This window comes from Gallinula chloropus, assembly GCF_964237585.1.
Source record: "Gallinula chloropus genome assembly, chromosome: 3".
Lineage (NCBI taxonomy): Eukaryota > Metazoa > Chordata > Aves > Gruiformes > Rallidae > Gallinula > Gallinula chloropus.
Window position 1 is genome coordinate 121,585,683 of NC_140087.1, and position 23,113 is coordinate 121,608,795.

The 23,113-nt window shown below is 52.4% G+C and overlaps 1 protein-coding gene across 1 annotated transcript in view; it reads left to right on the forward strand.

Annotated features, from left to right (window-relative positions):
* The first annotated feature begins 2,758 nt into the window (after positions 1 to 2,758).
* The window catches only part of ELP3 (elongator acetyltransferase complex subunit 3), a 31,327-nt gene continuing 10,972 nt past the window's right edge, over positions 2,759 to 23,113 (forward strand). Inside the window, exons 1-7 of the mRNA XM_084261958.1 lie at positions 2,759 to 2,792; positions 5,142 to 5,241; positions 6,412 to 6,550; positions 8,593 to 8,663; positions 11,323 to 11,386; positions 14,008 to 14,076; positions 16,370 to 16,524. Coding sequence (XP_084118084.1) covers positions 2,774 to 2,792; positions 5,142 to 5,241; positions 6,412 to 6,550; positions 8,593 to 8,663; positions 11,323 to 11,386; positions 14,008 to 14,076; positions 16,370 to 16,524 — 617 coding nt within the window. The 5' untranslated portion in view covers positions 2,759 to 2,773. The remainder of the gene's footprint in view (positions 2,793 to 5,141; positions 5,242 to 6,411; positions 6,551 to 8,592; positions 8,664 to 11,322; positions 11,387 to 14,007; positions 14,077 to 16,369; positions 16,525 to 23,113) is intronic.

The following is a 23,113-nucleotide window of genomic DNA, read 5'->3' on the forward strand; positions in this document are numbered from 1 at the left end:
GGACCTTTAGAGCCCACCCAGCCCCACCCTGCAGTGAGCAGGGACATCTTCACTAGAGCAGGGTGCTCAGAGCCCCATCCACCCTGACCTTGGGTGTCTCCAGGGATGGGGCCTCCCCCACCTCTCTGGGCAACCTGACCCAGTGACCCACCACCCTTAGAGGGAAGAACTTTTTCCTGACACCCACCCTAAATCTCCCCTTTCCCAGTTTAACCCATCCCCCCTCGTCCCATCTCTCCCTGCCCTGGGGAACAGTTCTTCCCCAGCTTCCTACAGGCACCTTGTCCCTGCTGGCACGCTCTTTGATGCTCTCACCATGCATCTAGCCTGGGCATCCTACCTGTCCTGTGCTCCGTGCCATCCCCAGCACCACACAAAGACAGCAGAATGCTGGGTACTATGTGCCCCACCAAATAATTCAGGGGGAAGGAACTGCTGTCACAGCCCAGCCAGCTCAAAGCAGGGCTGGACACACAACCAACCCCTGCCACTGAAATGCCCCTTGCTGCAGGGTTTGGGAAAGGGGGTGACAAGACTTGTGTGCCTAGCTAGATGTTTTATAGCTGTTTGCACACCCATATCCTGGTCCCAACCGCTCTCCAAACCACTGATAAAATTGCTGGTTGGCACAAGGTGCTTGGGAGACCTCTGGGGAGGTAAAATCACAGGGAAGGGCAGGTCCAGGCACTGCGGGGCACTCCCAGCACATCCCGCAGGAAGGAAGCTGCCTGCAGATCTCTGAAAAGCCCCGAAGGCAGCAGAGATGCACCAACAGGGAGCAGCAGATGGTCCAAACCATATTTCCAACCTGCTCCATCCTGGGATCTTGCTTTGCAGAGGCTGGATGCTGCCAAATCCACCCAGCAAGGTGGGGGGAGGCTGGATGGTCTCACAACACGTGCACAAGGCGCTGCCAGGCTGTGTGTGTGGACCTCAAGCTCTGGGTGCTTTATAAACCAACCCTCAGAGAGGGAACAGCTCCTTCCACGTGCCCTCTGCCCTCCGTGCAAACCCTCCTGTCCCCAGGTGCACACCGGTCGTCGGCGTGATGCCAGAAATCTTCAGCTCCTGGGTTGGGAGGTTTTCCAGGGAAGGTTTTTACCTTCTCATGAAACACTTGGCTGTTGCCAGCACCTCGCTTCAGTTTTGTCCTGTGTTTTTTCCTTTTGGTGGCCTGTTTGGCCTTGCTGCTTTTCTCCTCTGCAAGAATCATAGAATCCCAGACTGGGCTGGGCTGGGAGGGACCCCAAGGGTCCCAGAGCTCCAACCCCCTGCCACAGGCAGGGACACCAACCTCCAGGCCTGGAGCAACACAAGGTTGCCCAGGGCCCCATCCAGCCTGTCCCTGAACACCCCCAGGGACGGGGCATCCACTACTTCTCTGGGCAGGAATGTTCTCTTGCCTCTCCTCTCTGATCACCTTACAAGACCCACCAGAAGCTACTGGCTGTCCAGGATGCCACCAGGAGCTGGTGGCACCAGCGAGGCTCTGGCTAACAGCACCTAACAAAAGCAAGGAGTTCTCCACGTGAGATGTAGTTGGAAGGGGCTGCCCAGGGAGGTGGTGGAGTCTCCATCCCTCGGGGTGTTCAAGGAGAGGTTGGATGAGGCACTCAGGGACATGGTTAGTGAGTGATAGAGGTGGGAGGGAGATAGTTGGACCAAATGGTCTTGGAGAACTTTTCCAACTTTAATAATTCTATGATTCTGCATCACCAGCCCCTCTAAAACGTGTGTCCCTGTTTGCAGTGACAAGTAGTGACAGAATGAGGGGCAACGGTTTTAAACCAGGACAAATTTAGGTGAGCTGGGAGGCAGAAATCCTTCCTGGGCAGGGGGGAGGCCCTGGCACAGGGTGCCCAGAGAAGCTGGGGCTGCCCCTGGATCCCTGGCAGGGCTCAAGGCCGGGTTGGTTGGGGCTGGGGGCACCCTGGGCACTCAGGGACAGCGTTAGTAACAGAGGTGGCAGCCGACCGGCTGGGCTGGATGCCCTGGGAGGGCTTTTCCAGCCTCAGTGGCTCCGTGATTCTGCTCAGCGCTGCTTCCCGCAGCCCGGCCCGAGCTGTCCGGGGTTATCCAGCCACAAGCCCGACCGGGCTGAACCTCAACGGGTTCCCCTCGGCCCGCCCGGGTCCCGCTGGAGGGCAGCGGTGTGCCTGCCAGTGCTCCCCCGGCCCCGGGGCACGGCGCCGGCCGCCTCAGCGGGAAACCTGCCTCACGCCACCACCCAGCGCCGGGCGGGCGCGGGGCCGCAGGCGGGGGGCGCTCAAAGGCGAGCGAAGGGCAGGGAGCCCGCCGGAGGGACACGGAGAGGCGGCCGGGAGGGCAGCGGGGCTGAGGGGAGCGGGGCGGAGAGGAGCGGGGCTGAGGGGAGCGGGGCGGAGGGGAGCGGGACGGAGCGGAGCGGGACGGAGGGGAGCGGAGCGGGACGCGCCTCAGGCGCTGCACACGGCCCGGGGGGGGGGGGGGCTGCACACGGCCCCCGGGGGGCTGCACACGGCCCCGAAATGCCGCGGGTCGCCCCAAAGGGAGCGCAGCCGCCGCCCCGCAGCGCCCCTCAACGGCTGGCGGAGGCTCCGCAGCGCCTGGCCTGAGATATGCGCATGCGCGGTACGGCAGCGCTCATCCTCCTCCTCCTCCCGCCTTTTTCCTGTCGCTTTCCGGCAGCGCGGCTGGAGGTGCGGCGTTTTTACGGCGGTGAAGGGGGTTTTCTTGCTTTACGGTAGGAGCTGGCGGCCTGGCTGTGAGGGGAGAAGGAGCAGCCGCCGGCGCCATGAGGCAGAAGAGACAAGGTACCGGTCTGGGGAGGTGGGGTAGGGCTTTGCGGCGTCCCCCGGCGCTGGGAGGGAGGAGGGCGGGAGGAAAGTCCGCGGGGCAGAGCGTCAGCGCCTTCCCCGGGCCCGTGGGGGGCTGCGAGACAGGCCCCCCCGCGCTGCCCCGGCCTGTGAGGCGGCGGCTGTGGGGCGGCGGAGCGCTGCCAGCCCGCGGGGTGATCAGCCAGCACAACCGGACTCGTCCTCTGCTAACCCGTGTCACAGAGCCGCTGAGGTTGGAAAAGCCTTCCCAGGTCATCCAGCCCAACCACCCCCCTCCCACCTCTGTCACTCACTAACCATGTCCCTAAGTATCTCATCCAACCTTTCCCTGAACACCCCCAGGGACGGTGACTCCACCAGCTCCCTGGGCAGCCCCTTCCAGTGCCCAACTGCTCTTTGGGAGAAGAAATGTCTCCTCATTTCTAACCTGACCCTCCCCTGGCACAACTTGCAGCCATTCCCTCTCCTCCTGTCACTGGGTATCTGTGAGAAGAGGCTGAGCCCCAGCTCCCCACAACCTCCTTTCAGGGAGCTGGAGAGAACAAGGAGGTCTCCCCTCAGCCTCCTCTTTTCCATGATAAACAGCCCCAGTTCACTTAGCAGCTCCCCACCAGACTTGTGTTCCAGCCCCTTCCCCAGCCTGGCTGCCCTTCTCTGGACTCACTCCAGGGCCTCAATGCCTTTCTTGGACTGAGGGGCCCAAAGCTGACCCCAGCATTGGAGGTGCAGCCTCACCAGAGCTGAGCACAGGGGGATGATCCCCTCCCTGGTCCTGCTGGCTCCACTCTTCCTGACACAAGCCAGGATGCCATTGGCCTTCTTGGCCACCTGGGCACACTGCTGGCTCGTGTTCAGGTGTCAACCAGCACCCCCAGGTCATTTTCCTCTGTGCAGCTCTCCAGCTGCTCTGCCCCAAACCTGTAGCACTGCTGGGGGTTATGACCAAAGTGCAGGGCCTGGCACTTGACCATGTTGATCTTCATCCAGTTGGGCTCTGCCCATCAATTCAACCTGTTCAGGTCAACCATATCCCTGAGCACCTCATCTGCCCATCTTTTAAATACATCCAGGGATGGTGACTCAACCCCCTCCCTGGGCAGCCTGTTCCAATGCCTCCCCTCACACTGGGTGCTTGGGACCTTGCCTTGTTCCTCCCCACTGCCCTGACCAGTGGCATGGTCTGAGCATTTCTGGGCTTCTCCCTCCTGACAAGAAACACTCAGAGAAACAGATGTGGTACAGCAAAGTGACACAGGGGAGTGCAGGGCCAGCAGCAAGAGGGGCTGAACCACAGAGCTGCCTGCAGAGAGAGACCAGATGGGAGCATTGCTGTGGTGCTTCTCCCAGGTGGGTGGAAATGCTGCCAGATCTGAGCACAGCTGGTGCAGACAGAAGCTGGAGTGGTTGTGCACCCAGCTGTGTTCCTGCTGACAAATTTGGGGTGTGTGTTCTACTGTCCTGACGCTTGCTGGTGTTGGCAGAGCTGCACAAGGTGAAGTAAGTGCCTGGAGCCCTTAATAGCAATGCCCCCTCTTCTGCCAGTGCTGGTATGGAAGGACAGCTGGGAAGGGCGATGGGATCCTGGGCTCCATCAGCAGAGGGATGGCAGCAGGGACAGGGAGGGGATTGTCCCTCTCTGCTCTGCCCTCCCCAGCTGGAGTCCTGTGTCCAGAGCTGGGGCCCAACACAAGGAAGATGTGGGGCTGTTGGAGAGGGGTCAGAGGAGCCCTGGGGATGCTCTGAGGGCTGGAGCAGCTCCCCATGGAGAGAGGCTGAGGGAGCTGGGCTGGGTCAGCCTGGAGAAGAGAAGGCTGTGGGGGGACCTCACTGCAGCCTTCCCATCCCTGAAGGGACCCCAGGAACAGGAGGGGAATGGGCTTGTTAAAGGGCAGAGACTGGCAGGACAAGGGGTCTGGAGTGAAGCTGGAGGAGGGAAGGGGGAGAGGAGAGACTGGGGGGAAGTTCTTTGCAGAGAGAGTGGTGAGGGGCTGGAAGGGGCTGCCCAGAGAGGGGGTGGGTGCCCCGTCCCTGGGGGTGTTCAAGGCCAGGTTGGCTGGGGCCCTGGGCACCCTTGTGTAGCTCCAGGCCTGGAGGTTGGTGTCCCTGCCTGTGGCAGGGGGTTGGAGCTCTGGGACCCTTGGGGTCCCTCCCAACCCAGCCCAATGTGTGATTCCCTGTTTGGGGGAACTCTGCAGAGCAGGAGTGACACAGGGTGCTAGAATTCCCTCTTTGAAAATGAGCCATGGAGCAGATGCACCTCAATGGTCCCAAGTGGTTGGAAAGCACTGGCTGTACACATGGTTTGCTGTTTTGTTCTGGTTGCAGGAGACCTCAGCCATGCTGAGCTGATGATGATGACAATAGCTGACATCATAAAGCAATTAATTGAAGCTCACGAGCAGGGAAAAGATGTGAATCTGAACAAGTAAGTCACTCTGGGATGGCACTGAAGGGCTGGTCCCCTGGTGATAGATGTGTCCTGTGTGGTCTCTTGTGTTCAGAGGTGATTTTAAAAGGTGTGATTTGCACAGGCTGTTGTCACTTCTCTTACTTCTGCCTGCTTAAAACTTGTCATTGTCTGTGTTTCCACCCGTGTTCATCCTTCATTAGACCCAAAGTCAGTTCCATCAGCCAAAGGAGAGATTAATTTAGGGATAAACTGTAAATCAGGTTTTCCTAGAAGCACTTTCTAAATGAAGCTGTTGTTGTTCACAGCAAGTTCTCCCTTCTTTGCATGTGTGGAATGATAGAAACAGTGGGAGAAAATCAGGTTTTATTTTGTTTGCACAAGGTAATTGCAAAGTTTGCTGCTGCTGCTGGAAATAACTGGCATGAATATCTGAGAGAGGAGCTTGACCAGAGTCTGTGTGTAGGAGTTCACAGTGTGGAAGATACAGAAGGTGGAGAGGGGCTGGTGCCCAGGGCAGGGAGGGCCAGGCCCAGGGGAACGGCCTTCAGCTGCAGGAGGGGGATGGAGAGGGGCTGGGAGGCAGAAATCCTTCCCAGGGAGGGGGGAGGCCCTGGCACAGGGTGCCCAGAGAAGCTGGGGTGCCCCTGGATCCCTGGCAGGGCTCAAGGCCGGGTTGGATGGGGCTTGGGGCACCTTGGGCTTTGAGGGGGGCGGGTGTCCTTGACCATGGTGGGGGGGAGGCACTGGGGGAGCTCTGAACTCCCTTCCCACCCAAACCAGTGTGACATTCAATGAGATTTGAATCACTTCAAACTGATAAACCAGAGTCTGTGGGTGGCTGTCACAAGCCTTTAGTGAAACCCCATTTACAAGGAAAACACAGAAGCTGAGAACTTTGGCAGTTGTTACATAGAACGTTGTCTGGGAGCTATTTTCTGTGTCTTAATTCTCAGTGCAGCTGTTGCAGGAAATCTCTGGAGGAGTTTAAATAAGTCCCTTGGCAAGGCAGGTTGGGGGATCCCACCTCCACCTCCACAGAGCTGGAGGGGAATGGGCTAAACTGGGGGGGGACGGGCTAAACTGGAGGGGGACAGACTAAACTGGAGGGCAATGTGATAGTGCTGCCCTGCAATAGAGCTGGAGGTGTTAATTTGAGGTGTTAATTTGAGGTATTCCTGCTTTCAGGCTGAAAACCAAGACCTCAGCCAAGTACAACCTTTCAGCGCAGCCGCGGCTGGTTGACATCATCGCTGCTGTTCCGCCGCAGTACCGCAAGGTGCTGGTCCCAAAGCTGAAGGCCAAGCCCATAAGAACTGCCAGTGGGGTAAGCACCTCCATCATCATCATCTTCATCTCTGTACCCCACCATCCTGCCTTCATTTCAGCCATAAATTGTGATTGACCCCAGGGCTCAGTCCTGGCTCCAGTCTTATTCAGAATCTTTATCAATGACCTGGCTGAAGGGATTGAATGTTCCCTCAGTCAGTTTGCAGATGACACTAAACTAGGATGAAGTATTGATCTGCCTGAGGGTGGGGAGGCTCTTCAGAGGATCTGAACAGACTGGACCCATGGGCTGAGACCAACAGGATGAGGTTTAACAAGGCCAAGTGCAGAGTGCTGCACATGGGACAGAACAACCCCCTGCAGCGCTACAGGCTGGGGAGAGACTGGCTGGAGAGCTGTCAGGCAGAGAAGGACCTGGGGGTGTTGGGTGGCTGCAGGCTGAATATGAGCCAGCAGTGTGCCCAGGGGCCAGGAAAGCCAATGGCATCCTGGCTTGTGTCAGACACAGCATGGCCAGTAGGGCTGGGAAGTGATTGTGCCTCTGGACTCGGCATTGGTGAGGCCAAACCTCGAGTGCTGGGTCCAGTTCCTTCTCCCCCTCTGCTCTGCCCTGGTGAGACCCCACCTGGAATATTGTGTCCAGTTCTGGCCCCTCAGCTCCAGAAGGACACAGAACTCCTTGGGAGAGCCCAGCACAGGGACACCAAGGTGATGGAGGGAGTGGAACCCCTTCCTGATGAGGAGAGGCTGAGGGAGCTGGGCCTCTTTAGCCTGGAGAAGAGGAGACTGAGGGGTGATCTCATCAATGTCCATTAGTATGTAAAGGGTGAGAGTCAGGAGGAGGGAGCCAGGCTCTGCTCAGGGGTGGCAGCGACAGGACAAGGGGCAGCGGGTGCAGCTGGAGCAGAGGAAGCTCCATGGGAATGTCAGGAGGAACTTTGTCCCTGTGAGGGTGACAGAGCCCTGGGCCAGGCTGCCCAGAGAGGCTGGGGAGTCTCCTTCTCTGGAGACATTCAAACCCACCTGGATGTGTTCCTGTGGGATTCAGTCTGTGTGGTGCTGCTCTGGCAGGGGAGTTGGACTGGATGATCTTTCAAGGTCCCTTCCAACCCCCATCACTCTGTGGTTCTCTCAGAGGTAGTTCAGGCTGAAAGCAGGAATAGAGGCAGAGCTGACATGCAGCTGTGTGTGTTTAAGGTTCCCAGTTGTAAGTATAGTATGCCTCAGCTCAAGGTAACAACAAAAACCAAACCAGAAACCGAAATCTCCATCTTTAGAACTAAAAAAAGCCCCAAGCCAAACACAACCACAAATGAAAGACCCACCCCCCCTAACAAAAATCCCTTCATTTCTTCAATTTCTTCTTTCTAGACCCAGAAGATAGTGTTGTGCATTGTGCTTGCATTTAATATCTGAAAAGCTGTCTGACATCAGCCTGGGAGGGGGGGGGAAGCCTCAGTGAGGTAGAGGGAAGAAGCTAATGTTATTTTCCTTGGTTTAGATCTTTTTGTTTCTCTTCATCTCTTCCCCCATTTTCACCTTCTGGGTGGTGTTGGGTGTGCTTGGGGCACACTCTCACCCCTGCATGGCAGTATCACAGAATCACAAGGTTGGAAAAGACCATTAAGGTCATCAAGTCCTGTCCTGTGCTAACCCATACCCCTAAGTACCTCATCTACCCCTTTTTTAAACACATCCAGGGAAGGTGACCCAACCACCTGCCTGGGCAGCCTGTTCCAGTGTGTTAAGTGGGCCAGGGGAGTACCTGAATGTCAATCTGCATCTCTTCAGCAAGGTGCTCATACCAAACTTGGTGTAAGACACCTGGCTCTTTAAAATATGCTGCTTTGGAAATTATTCCAAATTGTGAAACTATTAAATAAGAGGATTCCTGTTGCTTGATATATTCTCTCCTTCACAAATTAATTCAGAGATATTCTCAGTGGCAGACTAAGCAGAGAACATCTTTAAATGGCCTCTTGCAGATGCAGGTACACCTGTAGCCTTCCAAGATGTGCTTTAGTAACTTCAGAAGCAATTGCTGTCACTGTTTCTCCTCTGTAACTTTGGTTCTTACAGATTGCTGTCGTGGCTGTGATGTGTAAACCACACAGGTGTCCCCACATCAACTTCACAGGCAACATATGTGTGTAAGTATCATGCTTAGATGACCTAAGAGGACTGATTTCCACTGTTGATGTATAAATCTCCTGCTGCAGTAGCACTGACAGGCTTCCTTTCCACACAAGCACAGAGTTACAGGCTGCTGCTACCTGCACACTGTTTAAAAGCTTTGTCTTCAAGGATGCTGCTTTTTTATTCTTCAAGGATGATGATTTTTTTCCCTTCATGGGCCAAAGCCTGCTTACCTTGAGCAGATAGACACGTGCTGTCATGAATGTAGTGAGTAGAGGGATGTGTTCGTGCTCCAACGTCGTGTCCCCGTGTCAGGGTGCCCAGGCACACGTGGCTGGGGACTTTGGCAGGTTGGGGAAGACTCTTAGGGAGTCTGAAGGGTTTGCAAGCTGCTGAGCTGAGCCCTGCCTGAGGAGCTGCAGGTGCTGTCTGCACAGGCTCGCTCAGTGCAACGATCTGGCTCTGGAATGAAAGGAGAGCGCAGATGGACGGGAAAGCTTCCAGCTGCCAGGAGCTGGTGGCCTCAAGGGAATAGCTGCTGAGTTGGGAAACCCGAGCTGGGCTTAACTTGAAGTGTGTTACCTCTGGGTGACTTAGGAGCCTGTGCACCTGAGATCTCATCTGCTTTTTCCCCCCCCCAACCATATCAGTTCATCTATTTCAAAACATCACTTCTCTGTCCCACCCTGTCCCTCCTCAAAGCTCGGTGTGTTTGGCTGCCAGCCGCTCCTCGCAGGGCGAGCTGGCTCTGCTCTGGCTTTTGTCTGAGCAGATCCTGCCTTTGAGACATTCCAGGTAATGACATATGTGAGATGTCTTCAACTGGGTTGCACAACTTTGGCCAGCAAATTAATTTGGCCACGGTAATTTGGTAATTAATTTGACAGATGACTTAGGTTGAGCCTTTGAGCAGGCGGTGAGGAGACCAATCGATTATGCTGTGAAGCAAATATCTCTCACTTGATGGAGATGGTGTTATTTTTGCCTGTGCATTTGAGATCTGCACTGTAAGTAACAGTACACTGACAGCTCGATTGCCTGGCCTGTTAGAGGTGCACAGAGCATGCAGCTGAAGCTGAAGGGGTTGTCAACCCACCTGTCTCAGGTTGGCTTTGAGTGCAGAGGACTGTGCATTAATCCTGCAGCCCTTGAAGGAAAGCTAAGGACCCTTCAGAATAAATTTCTATTATTTTTATTTGGTGCCTGGGGGATAACCTTTTGGAAAGGAGCTTTGTGGAGAAGGACCTGGGAGTCCTGGTGGGCAACAGGTTGGCCATGAGCCAGCAGTGTGCCTTGGTGGCCAAGAAGGCCAGTGGGATCCTGGGAGGCATCAAAAGGAGTGTGGCCAGCAGGTCAGAGGAGGTGATCCTCCCTCTCTGCTCTGCCCTGCTCAGGCCCCAGCTGGAGTGTTGTGTCCAGTGCTGGGATCCCTGGGATCAACCAGCCAGGGATCTCCTGGAGAGAGTCCAGAGAAGGGACAGAGATGCTGAAGGGCCTGGAGCATCTCCCCTGGGAGGAAAGGCTGGGTGAGCTGGGGCTGCTTAGCCTGGAGAGAAGAAGCCCCAGAGGGGATCTGATCAATGGGGATCAATAGCTGAAGGGTGGGACCCAGGGGGCCATGGGCAGCCTCTGCTCAGTGTCTGTGGGGACAGGACAAGGGGCGATGGGCTCAAGTTGGAGCCCAGAGAGTTCCCCCCAATGTGGGGAAGAACTTCTTCCCAGTGAGGGTGAGGGAGCCCTGGGACAGGCTGCCCAGGGGGTGTGGAGTCTCCTTCTCTGGAGAGATTCCAGCCCCTGTCCTAGGGACCCTGCTTGGGCAGGGGGTTGGACCCCATGGGCTCTGGGGGGCCCTTCCAACCCCTGTGATCCTGCCATGTACCATTCCTCTCCTGGCTGTGCAGTGACAGCAGCGAGTCTGTCTCGCTGTGCCACAGAGGAGTTTCAAACAAGCCTCTCTAGTTGCAGCAGCTGCACTTCTAATACCAAGCTGCCCCACAGTTATCCAAAGTAGATGGACTGGGTTTGTTTGGAGTAATCTTAGAATGCTTTAGCACATACTTAAGCTCAGAAAATGAGTGGAAACAAGCTCTCCCACCAACAAGATATTTAAATTTTACAGGTTTCTGCAGCAGAAATGTAGATTGTTTAGCAGGATGATGTACCTGGCTTATGCCAAACAAAAATAACATTTTAAATCAAATGAATTAATGTTTTCAATAGAGTGGTGGAAAAATTGTTTATAATTGTAAAATTACTTTAAAAAAATCTAATAATCTGTGTATAGCTATTACTCGTAAACTGTCTGGCAGCTCCCTGAGAGAATGCTGTGTTCCAGAAATAGGTTCACAGTGTATTTTGCTTCTGATAAGCCTTATCAAGTAGTTTTATGTGGCTGTAGTCACTTGACAGGTCTGAACTGGGTTTTGACATCCTGTTTTCATTAAAATGTAATTAAAATTAAAAGTCCTGTGCTCTCAGCTGACCAGTTGTGAGCCAGCTTGGTCAGGCTGCCTCAAATTTGTGTCTCCCCCCATTTCTGATGAGCGTTGGGGCAGTTAGAGCGGTGTCTGCTCAACCTGCAGCCTCTCCTGTCCTCATACCTCAGGCAGACAGGCAAAGTCATTGCAATTGTATGAGTTTGATGCCTCTTCTTTCTGTTTTTTACATTTTCAGATACTGCCCTGGTGGACCTGATTCTGATTTTGAATATTCAACACAGTCTTACACTGGATATGAGGTATTATGTTTTTCTGCCCCTAATGCATTGTCTGTGTGCTGTAAACTCTGGTTAAGCTGCTCTTTATTTCTACAAATTCTCCTGTGTTGCAGTGAGTTTTGGGCCCCTCGCTGCAGGAAGGATGTTGAGATGCTGGAGAATGTCTAGAGGGGGGTGATGAAGCTGCTGAAGGGTCTGGAGCACAAGTCCTGTGAGGAGCAGCTGAGGGAGCTGGGGCTTTTTAGTCTTGAGAAGAGGAGGCTGAGGGGGTCCTCATTGTGCTCTACAGCTGCCTGCAAGGTGGTTGCAGAGATGTGACACAAGAGACTGACCCTGACAAGTGACAGGAAGAGAGGAAATGGCTTAAAATTGCCCCAGGTGAGATTTAAGTCAGAGATGAGAAGAATTTCTGTATTGAAAGGGTTGTCAGCCCTTGGAACAGGCTGTCCAGGGAGGTGGTGGAGTCACCATCCCTGGAGGGATTTCAAAGGCATGTGGATGAAGTGCTCAAGGACATGGTCTAGAGGTGGGCTGGGCAGGGTCAGTCTGTGGTTGGACTCGATGATCTTAAGGGAATCATCCAACCCAGGTGATTCTGTGAATAAAAACCAAAGCAGTTCTCATAAACTTTGAGATCTAAAACAGCTCAACTGTAGGACTGGAAATCTTCTCAGTTATTGTTCAGGTGTTTCTTTCTCCTCACCTTGCTGCTGTTTATACTGTTGTATGTGTGATACGTTGTAGAGCAGGGGACGTGCAGCATCGTGGCTGTAACCCATGACTTGCTTTATGGGGAAGGTGCACAGAATCACAGGGCTGGAAAAGCCCTTTAAGCTCCTGGAATCCAACCATCCCTGTCCTGTGCTGACCCAGATCTCTCAGCACCTCATCTCCCCCCTGTTAAACACCCCCAGGGCTGGGGACTCAGCCCCCTCCCTGGGCAGCCTGTGCCACAGCCCCACAACTCTGCCAGGGAAGAACTTTGCCCTCCCAGCTGAGCTGACCCTGCCCTGGGGCAGCTTGAGCCCATTGCCCCTTGGCCCAGCTCCTGGCCCCTGGCTGAAGAGACCATCGCCCACCTCTCTGCACCCTCCTGGCAGGGCAGGGGAGGTGGGGAGAAGGGCTCCCCTCAGCCTCCTCTCCTCCAGGCTCAACACCCCCAGCTCCCTCAGCTGCTCCTCAGAGGATTTGCCCTCCAGCCCCTTCCCCAGCCTGGTTGCCCTTCTCTGCACTTGCTCCAGGACCTCCATGTCCTTTTAGTGAGAAGGCAGAGCCAGGCTGCTCAGAGCTGGAAGCTGCTCAGAGTGGGAAGATGAGGCAATATGAGTTAGAATGTGGAAAATTGTACCTTAATGTAAAGAATGTTTTCACATGCTGATCACCATAATGCTTTAGTAGGGAATCTAGAGAGATTTTGGGGATCTTTATCCTTCCAGGTAGTCAGAGGCTGACTGGACACAGCCTTGAGCATCCTGCCCTGACTGCCCCTGCTTTCAGTTCTGTCCAGCCTACAGGACACTGGAGATTGACAAACATTAAGCTTGGGAAGAAAGCCTGTTATTTAGCTGTTAGTGCCTCTGAAATGACATCCATCCACCCTCTCATGTCTCTCTATTTGCAGCAGTATCTCCCTAAATACAGACCTCTATTTCTGAAGTGTCGCTCTCCTCCTGTATGGAGAGAGTTTGATGGCAGAAGATCTTGTGGCTAAATTATTGTGAATGATTTTAATGAAACAACAGGGTAGAGATGCTGCAAAGTAGTAAAATGAGGTAAAATACAAACTGAATTTGGTGCACAGGGATGCAGTGTACTTCTAGCATGGATTTTGTCTGTTATCCACCTTCCAGTGTCTTGAAACATGTACTGATAAAGCAAAGTAGGAAAATCCTGTGTAAGTTGAACTGCTGAATGATTCCTGTGGTTTTGGATATGTTGGGTTCATTTGTTTAGTGCTAACAGCATGTGGGAGCTGAAGAGCCCTCGTTCTTCAGAGCTCTTCATAGAACAGATATGAAACACCAAACAACTCCAGGATGCACAAGATCCTTGAAAACATTCTCTTAGAGTATTATTCAGAGGCTTACACCAGGTAGTAATGTAAAAAGGGAGTTGCTAGGGAAGCTTAAAGAATATTTGAGGTTTAGATTGAGCTGCTGCTTGGATAACTCTGGTGCCAGTGAAGAAAACCCAAAACAAATGGAACAGAAGAACTGGTATTTTGGAAAAGATTTTGGTTGTGATTTTTGCAGTGTCTTTTGTGAACCACTGCAGAAGTTCTTCATCCATCCTGTGGTAATGCACTAAAATTGTGAGAAATTGTGACATTTCTGTGTCATTTTAGGTTGTATGAGGATCTCAGGACAAAGAAGTGTTTTGTTATCATTTAAAAATGGAAAATGAAGGAGCCAAATTGAGATTTCTAGTTGGGTGGATTCTTTGGTTGTGAGTTTGAAGACCTTAGTGTGCATTAGGATTTGAAGACTTCAACATTTATTTTTTGGGGGGTTGGACTCAATGATCTCTTGACATCCTTTCCAATCCCTGCAATTCTGGGATCTGTTTCAATGTTTAAAGTTCTTTTTCACTGTGTTCTTTTAAAAAAAGAACTATACAAAGTGAATCTCTTTGTGTTTTCCCAGCCAACATCCATGAGGGCCATTCGGGCTAGATATGACCCCTATCTCCAGACAAGACACAGAGTGGAACAGGTATGTTTTTGCAGTGAAAGGTGGTTGTGATGAAAAGATCAAGGATGCTTTTTATTGCCTGGACTGGTGGGCTGAAAGGATTGTGATCAGTGGCACAAAATCTATCTGCAGGCCAATCTCTAGTAATACAGACCAACTGCTGATGCTGGGGCTGGCCTGTGTGTTCATGACATGGGTGTTGGGGCAGAGTGTGCTGACAGCAAGTCTGTAGATGATACAGAATTGGGAGGAGTGGGTGATAGGTGCCCAGGTGGCCAAGAACAGCATCCTGGCTTGTGTCAGCAATGGTGTGGCCAGCAGGAGTAGGACAGTGACTGTCCCCCTGTACTTGGCATTGGTGAGGCTGCCCTTTGAGTGCTGGGTTCAGGTTTGGGCCCCTCACTATAAGAAGGACATGAGGTGCTGGAGTGGGTCCAGAGAAGGGCAGCAAAGCAGTGAAGGCTCTGGAGCACAAGTCTGATGGGCAGTGACTGGGGGAACTGGGGCTTTTGTGCCTGAAGGAGGCACAGGGGAGACCTGATGGCTCTTTACAACTACCCCAAAAGAGGGTGAGGGGGTTGGTCTCTTCTCCCAAGTAACAAGTGATGGAACAAGAGGACACAGCCTTCAGTTGTACCATGGGAGGTTTAGATTGGAAATTAGGAAAAGGTTCTTCACCAAAAGGATTGTCAGGTACTGGCACAGGCTACCCAGTGGTGCAGTCATTGTCCCTGCAGGCATTCAAAAATTGTGTAGATGTGGCACTTGGGGACATGGTTTACTAGATGTGGTGGTGTTGGGTTGATGGTTGGACTTGATGATCTTAGAGGTCTTTTCCAACCTTAGAGGTTCTGTGACTCTCTAGACCAGAGGATTGTTCTGTCCTTCAAAGAGACCTGGACAGGCTGGAGAATTTTGCTGGCAGGAACCTCTTGAAGTTCAGTGAAGGGAAATGCCAAGTCCAGCTTCTGAAGTGAAACAACCCTGGGAACCAGGATGTGCTGGGGGTTGACCAGCTGGAAAGCAGGACCTGGGAGTCCTGGTGGACACCAAATTGACCATGAGCAGCATCATGCCCCTTAGGTAAAGAAAAACAGCAGCTTCTTGAGCTGCAATAGGAGGGGTGTTGCCAACAGGTCAAGTTGAGGCCCCACCTGTAGAGATGTGTCCAGTTCTGGGCTCCCCAGAAGATGACAGACATAAACATGCTGGAGCAAGTCTAGCAGAAAGGCTGCTAAGGTGATGAAGGGATTAGATCATCCAAGGAGACATTGAGAGTGCCAAGACACTGTGCTGGGGTAGAGGAGGCTTGGAGGAACCTCACCAATGTGTATAAATTCCTTGAGGGAAGACACTAAGATGATAAAACCAGGCTCTTCCCAGTGGTGCCCAGTAACAGGACAGGACACAGTGGGCACACACTGAAATGCCAGAAATTCCATTTGAACACCTGGAAGCAGTTTTTAAACAGTGAGAGTCACCAAGTGCTGGTGTTCCTGATGCTGCTTGGAGAAGAGGGATGGTTAAGGTGATCCCCAGAGGTCTCAAGTCTCACAGTTCTGTAATTCTGCATTAGACTGACTTGATTTCCTGTAGAGGAATAACCTTAAAACCTTTTAACTGCTTGTCTGTGGTTCCACTAAATAAATGACAGGTTTTAAACCTCTTCTATGATCTCACCTGTTCCAAGAGATCCCTCATTACTGATCAGAGATCTTCCTGCAGCAAACTTGTACCAAACTTTTGTGGCAGTTGCCAGTTCTTGATAATGACTTCCATGGAAAATTTCCTATGGAAATAGTGGCTTTCCTACCAAACTAGCAACCAACCCAACATTTGTTTTGGGTCTCTGCTGGAGAATTAGGTCAGAAGAGTTTCATCATCCTGTTCTGCTTTGACTGGTTTCAAATCCATTGGAAAATTCTCCATGGATCCAGTGTAGTCCTTTTCTCCCATGACCTCTTACTAAGTTGATTATAGGTGGATTGAAGCAGATGTGAGAGAACTTTTCCTGCTGGCCACATCTAAGCTAGCTTCAAACTGGAACCAGTGTAACTCCATCAGCTGGATGCTAGGCTCAAAGAATTCTGCTTTGCCCAGAAAACCTGTTATGCTGGGCTATGTCCTGTGTTCTTGCAGGAGATAAAGGAATTTTGAGGGGTTTTGGGGAGGAATTGTAAGAAATCTGTACAGAAGTACTAATGGTCTGTCATTCGTAAAAGATCTGACAACTAGAGAAGGAATTGGAAGAATGTCATGGATTTTACTGATGGGTGACTTGTTTTTCCCCCCCTTTGGTACTTTGAATTTACAGCTGAAGCAGTTGGGCCACAGTGTGGATAAAGTGGAGTTCATTGTGATGGGTGGAACGTTCATGGCCCTGCCTGAAGACTACAGAGATTACTTCATCAGAAACCTTCACGATGCCTTATCAGGTCACACTTCCAATAACGTAGCAGAAGCTGTCAGGTAAGCATCTTGTTTTAAAAGTGATCCTTAACTGGTGTAAGAAAGGAAAATACTGGAGACAAAAATACAAGCCTCTTCTTGCTTTGTTTTATTCCCTTTGAAAGGCAGCACTTACCCAAATACACACTTAGGCACAGAGTATTTGTAGCTTAACTTCCAGCATTGCTCCGTGTACTGCACAGCACTGGCAGAAGATAGAATCATAGAATCACAGGATCACAGGGGTTGGAAGGGACCTCCAGAGCCCATGGGGTCCAACCCCCTGCCCAAGCAGGGTCCCTAGGACAGGGCAGTGTCCAGATGGGGCTGGAATCTCTCCAGAGAAGGAGACTCCACACCCCCCTGGGCAGCCTGTCCCAGGGCTCCCTCACCCTCACTGGGAAGAAGTTCTTCCCCACACTGGGGGGGAACTCCCTGGGCTCCAACTTGAGCCCATTGCCCCTTGTCCTGTCCCCACAGACACTGAGCAGAGGCTGCCCATGGCCCCCTGTGTCCCACCCTTCAGCTATTGATCCCCATTGATCAGATCCCCTCTGGGGCTTCTTCTCTCCAGGCTGAACAGCCCCAGCTCCCTCAGCCTTTCCTCCCAGGGGAGATGCTCCAGGCCCTTCAGCATCTCTGTCCCTCCTCTGGACTCTTTCCAGGAGATCCCTGGCTGGTTGATCCCAGGGAGCCCAGAACTGGACACAACACTCCAGGTGGGGCCTGACCAGGGCAGAGCAGAGCGGGAGGATCATGATTTATCTATTTCCTCCTGCAGGAAAAGCTAAGCTGCTTCTTAATTTCTCTGTGTTCCATCTGGACTTCTACCTTTTTATGCCTCATCACCTTGATTTGGAGTTGTGACGAATGGCTCTGCCGTGGGATTGATTTCCCTTTGGCTGGAGAAGGGAGGGGGGGAGCTGATCCTGGCTTGGAGGGAGGCCAGACGTCAGGAGTGACTCACCCCTGAGAGCGTCAGTGCTCAGGAGCTCCCAGCCCCTTGCAGCCTTCAACGCAGTTACCCTTGCAGGGTTTTGATGTGACAGGAACGTGCTCCTCTCCTCATTTCACACTTGATGGACTGGAGATCAGAGGCAGGTGTATTTACCTGTGGTTTGGGTCATTAAATACATAACTTCTCAGTGCATTTTGCACTGTAAAACAGAAGAAAAATAAGACCTTTGCTGGTTTGGAGCTGCTAAAACTAGGTGAGCATCCCTGACAGTTTTACTTTGCCTACCTTGTCTTCTTTCACTGTAGTAGAGTATTCTTGATACCACTCTCTCCTACTAAATCAGTTTTAAAGCTGTGTAGGACTAGCCCTTGTCAAGCTCCATGTCTACCTTCGTGTTTTAGTCTGTAATTTCAGTTGAGTTTCCTCTGGAGGGCAGCAAACGCTTCTCTTGGTTTTCTTTGTGGCTTTTTTTTTTTTGTCCCCTTGTCTTGCAAAGACCAGACAAAAAGTGCTCTGCTGCTCTTTATGAATGGATTTTATCAAGGGAAAATCACAGACAAGATGGGAAAAGGACTGTGTGTCTTTTGTTCTGGTGGTTGTGAGCACAGGACACAGCTCAGTGTGGAAGAAGGGCAGAGTTTGCAGGTTGTCTGCTGTGTTTGTGTCACACAGAATTGCTCAGTTGGAAAAGACCTTTGAGATCACAGAGTCTGACCGTCCCTGTCCTGCGCTAAACCAGATCCCTGAGCACCTCACCTACCCATCTGTTAAACACACCCAGGGTCAGTGATGCTCCCTGGGCAGCCTGTGCCACAGCCCCACAACTCTGCCAGGGAAGAACTTTGCCCTCCCATCTGAGCTGACCCTGCCCTGGGGCAGCTTGAGCCCATTGCCCCTTGGCCCAGCTCCTGTCCCCTGGCTGCAGAGACCATCGCCCACCTCTCTGCACCTTCCTGGCAGGTGGGGAGAAGGGCTCCCCTCAGCCTCCTCTTCTCCAGGCTCAACACCCCCAGCTCCCTCAGCTGCTCCTCAGAGGATTTGCCCTCCAGCCCCTTCCCCAGCCTGGTTGCCCTTCTCTGCACTCGCTCCAGGACCTCCCTGTCCTTCTGATGCTGAGGAGCCCAGAACTGGACCCAGCACTGGAGCTGCAGCCTCCCCAGTGCCCAGCCCAGGGGCACAATCCCTGCCCTGGCCCTGTGGCCACACTGGCTCTGACACAAGCCAGGATGCCCTTGGCATTCCTTGCCCCCCCAGGCACACTGCTGGCTCCTGGGCAGTCCCAGTCCCCCAACATGTACATCAGGTGGTTTGGTACATGGGTTATTCCCTACTGGCTAATTATCTGGGGTCCAGAATTGCTTTTAGAGTAGCTTGTCCTTTACTGTGCTGGTTCCTGGGGAAAGTATTTATGACCCTGTGACAAAGTAACTGCACCCAGCAATGAAGTGACTCTGAAGTCAGTGTACATCCTCACCTGTGCACAGATGGAGCAGTGCAAGACAACCTGTGCTAATGACTTGTGCTTGGTTGGGGGTCTTTTTTTCCCCCAGCAAATAAATAAAGTTCTACATTTTTAACATAAAATTCCTTTTAAATGCTTAGTAACAGTGGAGGTATGTGGGAGTTATTCCAGTTAGGCTTCCTAAATATTCTAGAGGGGAGGAAATTGGGTTCAAGATGAATCAGACCTTGTACGTTTTGTGCTGGTTGCGTCTCGCTGGGCTGTGTCACTGCGGCGCTGCGTGGAGATGGGCACTGGCACTTGGAATAAACAGTCATGGTTGACCTTATTTCTCTGTGTATATGAGGATTCAGCCCTTCTGCAAGTTGCAGCAGCAGCAGAGACCATGCTACGTGGGGAATGCTGTCAATACTGTGCTTGTTTTATGTTGTGGGGTGCTGGGTTAGGTGGTGACCTGAGATCATAGAATGACAAGGCTGGAAAAGCCCTTTAAGCTCCTGGAGTCCAACCGTCCCTGTCCTGTGCTAAACCAGATCCCTGAGCACCTCATCTCCCCCCTGTTAAACACCCCCAGGGCTGGGGACTCAGCCCCCTCCCTGGGCAGCCTGTGCCCCAGCCCCACAACTCTGCCAGGGAAGAACTTTGCCCTCCCAGCTGAGCTGACCCTGCCCTGGGGCAGCTTCAGCCCATTGCCCCTTGGCCCAGCTCCTGGCCCCTGGCTGCAGAGACCATCGCCCACCTCTCTGCACCCTCCTGGCAGGGCAGGGGAGGAGGGGAGAAGGGCTCCCCTCAGCCTCCTCTGCTCCAGGCTCAACACCCCCAGCTCCCTCAGCTGCTCCTCCGAGGATTTGCCCTCCAGCCCCTTCCCCAGCCTGGTTGCCCTTCTCTGGACTCGCTCCAGGACCTCCCTGTCCTTCTGATGCTGAGGAGCCCAGAACTGGACCCAGCACTGGAGCTGCAGCCTCCCCAGTGCCCAGCCCAGGGGCACAATCCCTGCCCTGGCCCTGTGGCCACACTGGCTCTGACACAAGCCAGGATGCTGTTGACCTTGCCCACCTGGACACATTGCTGGCTGTCTAGACACACTCAGCTATCCAGTCTGAATTCTGCAGTGCTGAAGGGCTCAGCAGTCTGGTATCCTCCTCTTGATGTGATTTTAAATTTTCTTCATATGCTGCTTTCTCTTAACCAGCCCAGGGCAGCTTCTGGTCCCAGTTAATCTTATTAGAAGGATGTGACTGCAGTTTCAAGCAGTAGAGCACAACCGTAGCCTTCCAGGAAGGTGTGTACTGTTCCTCACCAGGAATTGGTGCTGCAAGCCAAATAGCTCCTCAAACAGTGTTGGCCCTTGGACTCAGCTGTTGCTCTGTGTTGGCATCTGGCTTCCTTAGAGATTCAGAGTCTTACAGTGAATCCAGCTCCACAGGAACTCCCAGAGCTGCAAACCTGGCAGTGCCTGTGTGACACAAGTGACATGGGGCTGGGAGTGGTCTGTCTTGGGCACGTGGGGCACCACTCTAACCACCTCCTGCCAGGTAAATGAGTCTGAGACACTGGATTTATAGCCAGTGGAGAGAGTGGGATCTTTGTGGGATGGGCTGGAGCCTGTGAGTTAGGTGCTGCTTTAAACTCTTCCCAGGTCGAGTGGGCACCTGGTGTGGGGGGGTTATGAAAAACTCCCTTTATACCTCAATTTATAGTGGTGGAAGGTCCTTTTTGCATGAGCAGACCTAAAGATTTTATGGATGTGTGAAGAGAAGAATGTAGAAGTGACCCTGTTTATATACATGAATTTGCCAGCAAAAAAACATGGTGGGGTTTGGTTTGGGGTTTGTTTTTAAAGATAAACCTCTAGGCTTTCCTAGCAACTCTTGGGAGAGGAGGAAGGAGATGACTTCCCTGAGAAAGCCTTGCTGGTGTTTAGTGTTTCTGTAGCACCTCCTCATTAAGATAATAAATATTTTTTAGGCTTTTGAGTCTTTGCTTGAGAAATAAGTTGGCCAAGGAATAGGTAAAGAATTGCAGAGCCATTGGGGGGTCTTAGAGAGCCTGTGACAAGGCTGAGAAGTTTAATTTTTATCTGCTGAGAGAGCACTTTTGGATGCCCAGCAAGGCTGTGGACTTGCCTTGGTTAGGAGATCTGCAATGACTCCTAAAGACTTGCAATGAGGTAGGCTTTGCTTTGTGCACTAGAGAAATGCATCTTCCTCTGGGAGTTGCTCCCATCAAGCCAAAGCATTAACTTGACCGCTGATTGCAGCTGCCTTTGCTCTTTCCTGAGGACGCTGAACCTTCAAGGAGGTGTGAAATACACATGCAAATGAGAATTGCTCCCCATCATTGTGCTCCTCTCACCTGACCCGTGAGTCATTAGAGGTTCTGGGCATATTTAACTGCTGCTGTGACTCACCACTTAACGCCAAGGGCTGAGCACCTCTTCTCTGAGCCAGGATCTGACTTTTAATTAGTGGATGGGGCCAAAGGAGAGCTCAACTGCGTTGGGAAAGGCAGGTGTTGGAAAGGTCCCTCTAGACTACGTGCCTGTGCAGCTCCTTGCACTACAACACCAAGCCTGGCTTCTCTTAATGCAGGGAAAAACACCCAGCATTTACATCTTAGATTTTATTTGAACAGCATTGTGCCTCATCTAATGTTCAGTCTGGTTGTAAACTGCATCCTAAATGGCAAAGAAAATAGGGAATCAAATTATTGGAACCTCGTGTTGGGTAATTGGAGCATCTTGTGTACCTGATATTTATGTGGCAGCATTCAGGTGCTCAGCAGACACAGTAACTATTTCCATAATCCAGGGCTGCTCTGGCTCTACATCCATCCACTCAGCAGTCAGGAAGCTCTTGAAAGGCTCGTTCTTCAGCCCACAACTTGAAGAAGGGAGTAGTGTCTGCTGTGTTTGACTCCTCACAGAGCAACTGCAGCTCCAAATGACCCTGAGACAGCCTTTTCCCGTGGCTTTTCATCGATCCCTCTTGCCAAGTGGCCTTTTGTGTTTCCTCCCTTAGCTGTGTCTTCTGCTGGGCCAGTGGGCAGGCAGCAAGGCTTCCTGCTGCCACAGAGCTTTTTGTTCTGCAGGAGGAAATTTCCTTTAGGAAAAGGCAGCCAGAAGCAGGTAGATCCATCCAGCTACTTTAGAGCTTCTGCTGAATGAAAAAATACAGGTTTTAAATAACCCCTGTATAGGGCTGGATTAGTGTGTGTCCAGTTCAAGCCCAGATGGGATGGAGGGGGGGGGAATCAAATGGAGACACTGGTAGTTGCATCAGCAACTGGTTTGATATGTGGAGCTTGTTCATGTGTTTTAAACCCAGCTGGAAATCACTCCTCTTGAAGGTGCTGGATCAGAGCAAATGTGCTTTGTGTGGTTCAGATGAAGTGTTTTCAGGAAAGGTCATTATATTCCCCTCTTAAACACCCACATTAGGGCTCATGTGCAAGTAATTCTCATAGAAACCTCAGTTTCTCCTCAAAATCTATAGTGATGGTGAAGGTTGGCAGCTAAGCAACTCCTAGTTTTGCTTTTCCATAGTTAGGAATGAACCTGCTCTCCAACAGTGAAGTCTGCTTTGAATTTCCTAAGTTAAACACAAGGAGTTTTGTGAGAAGATGTAGGTTTCTGTGGGTAAGTCTAGCCTTGCTGCTGCCAGTGCTGTAATTTTACCAAGATTTAACCTTGGTTAGGACAATGGGATCCTGGGCTCCATCAGCAGAGGGGTGGCAGCAGGGACAGGGAGGGGATTGTCCCTCTCTGCTCTGCCCTCCCCAGCTGGAGTCCTGTGTCCAGAGCTGGGGCCCAACACAAGGAAGATGTGGGGCTGTTGGAGAGGGGTCAGAGGAGCCCCGGGGATGCTCAGAGGGCTGGAGCAGCTCCCCATGGAGAGAGGCTGAGGGAGCTGGGTTGGGTCAGCCTGGAGAAGAGAAGGCTGTGGGGGGACCTCACTGCAGCCTCCCCGTCCCTGAAGGGACCCCAGGAACAGGAGGGGAATGGGCTTGTTAAAGGGCAGGACAAGGGGCTGGAGTGAAGCTGGAGGAGGGAAGGGGGAGAGGAGAGACTGGGGGGCAGTTCTTTGCAGAGAGAGTGGTGAGGGGCTGGAAGGGGCTGCCCAGAGAGGGGGTGGGTGCCCCGTCCCTGGGGGTGTTCAAGGCCAGGTTGGCTGGGGCCCTGGGCACCCTTG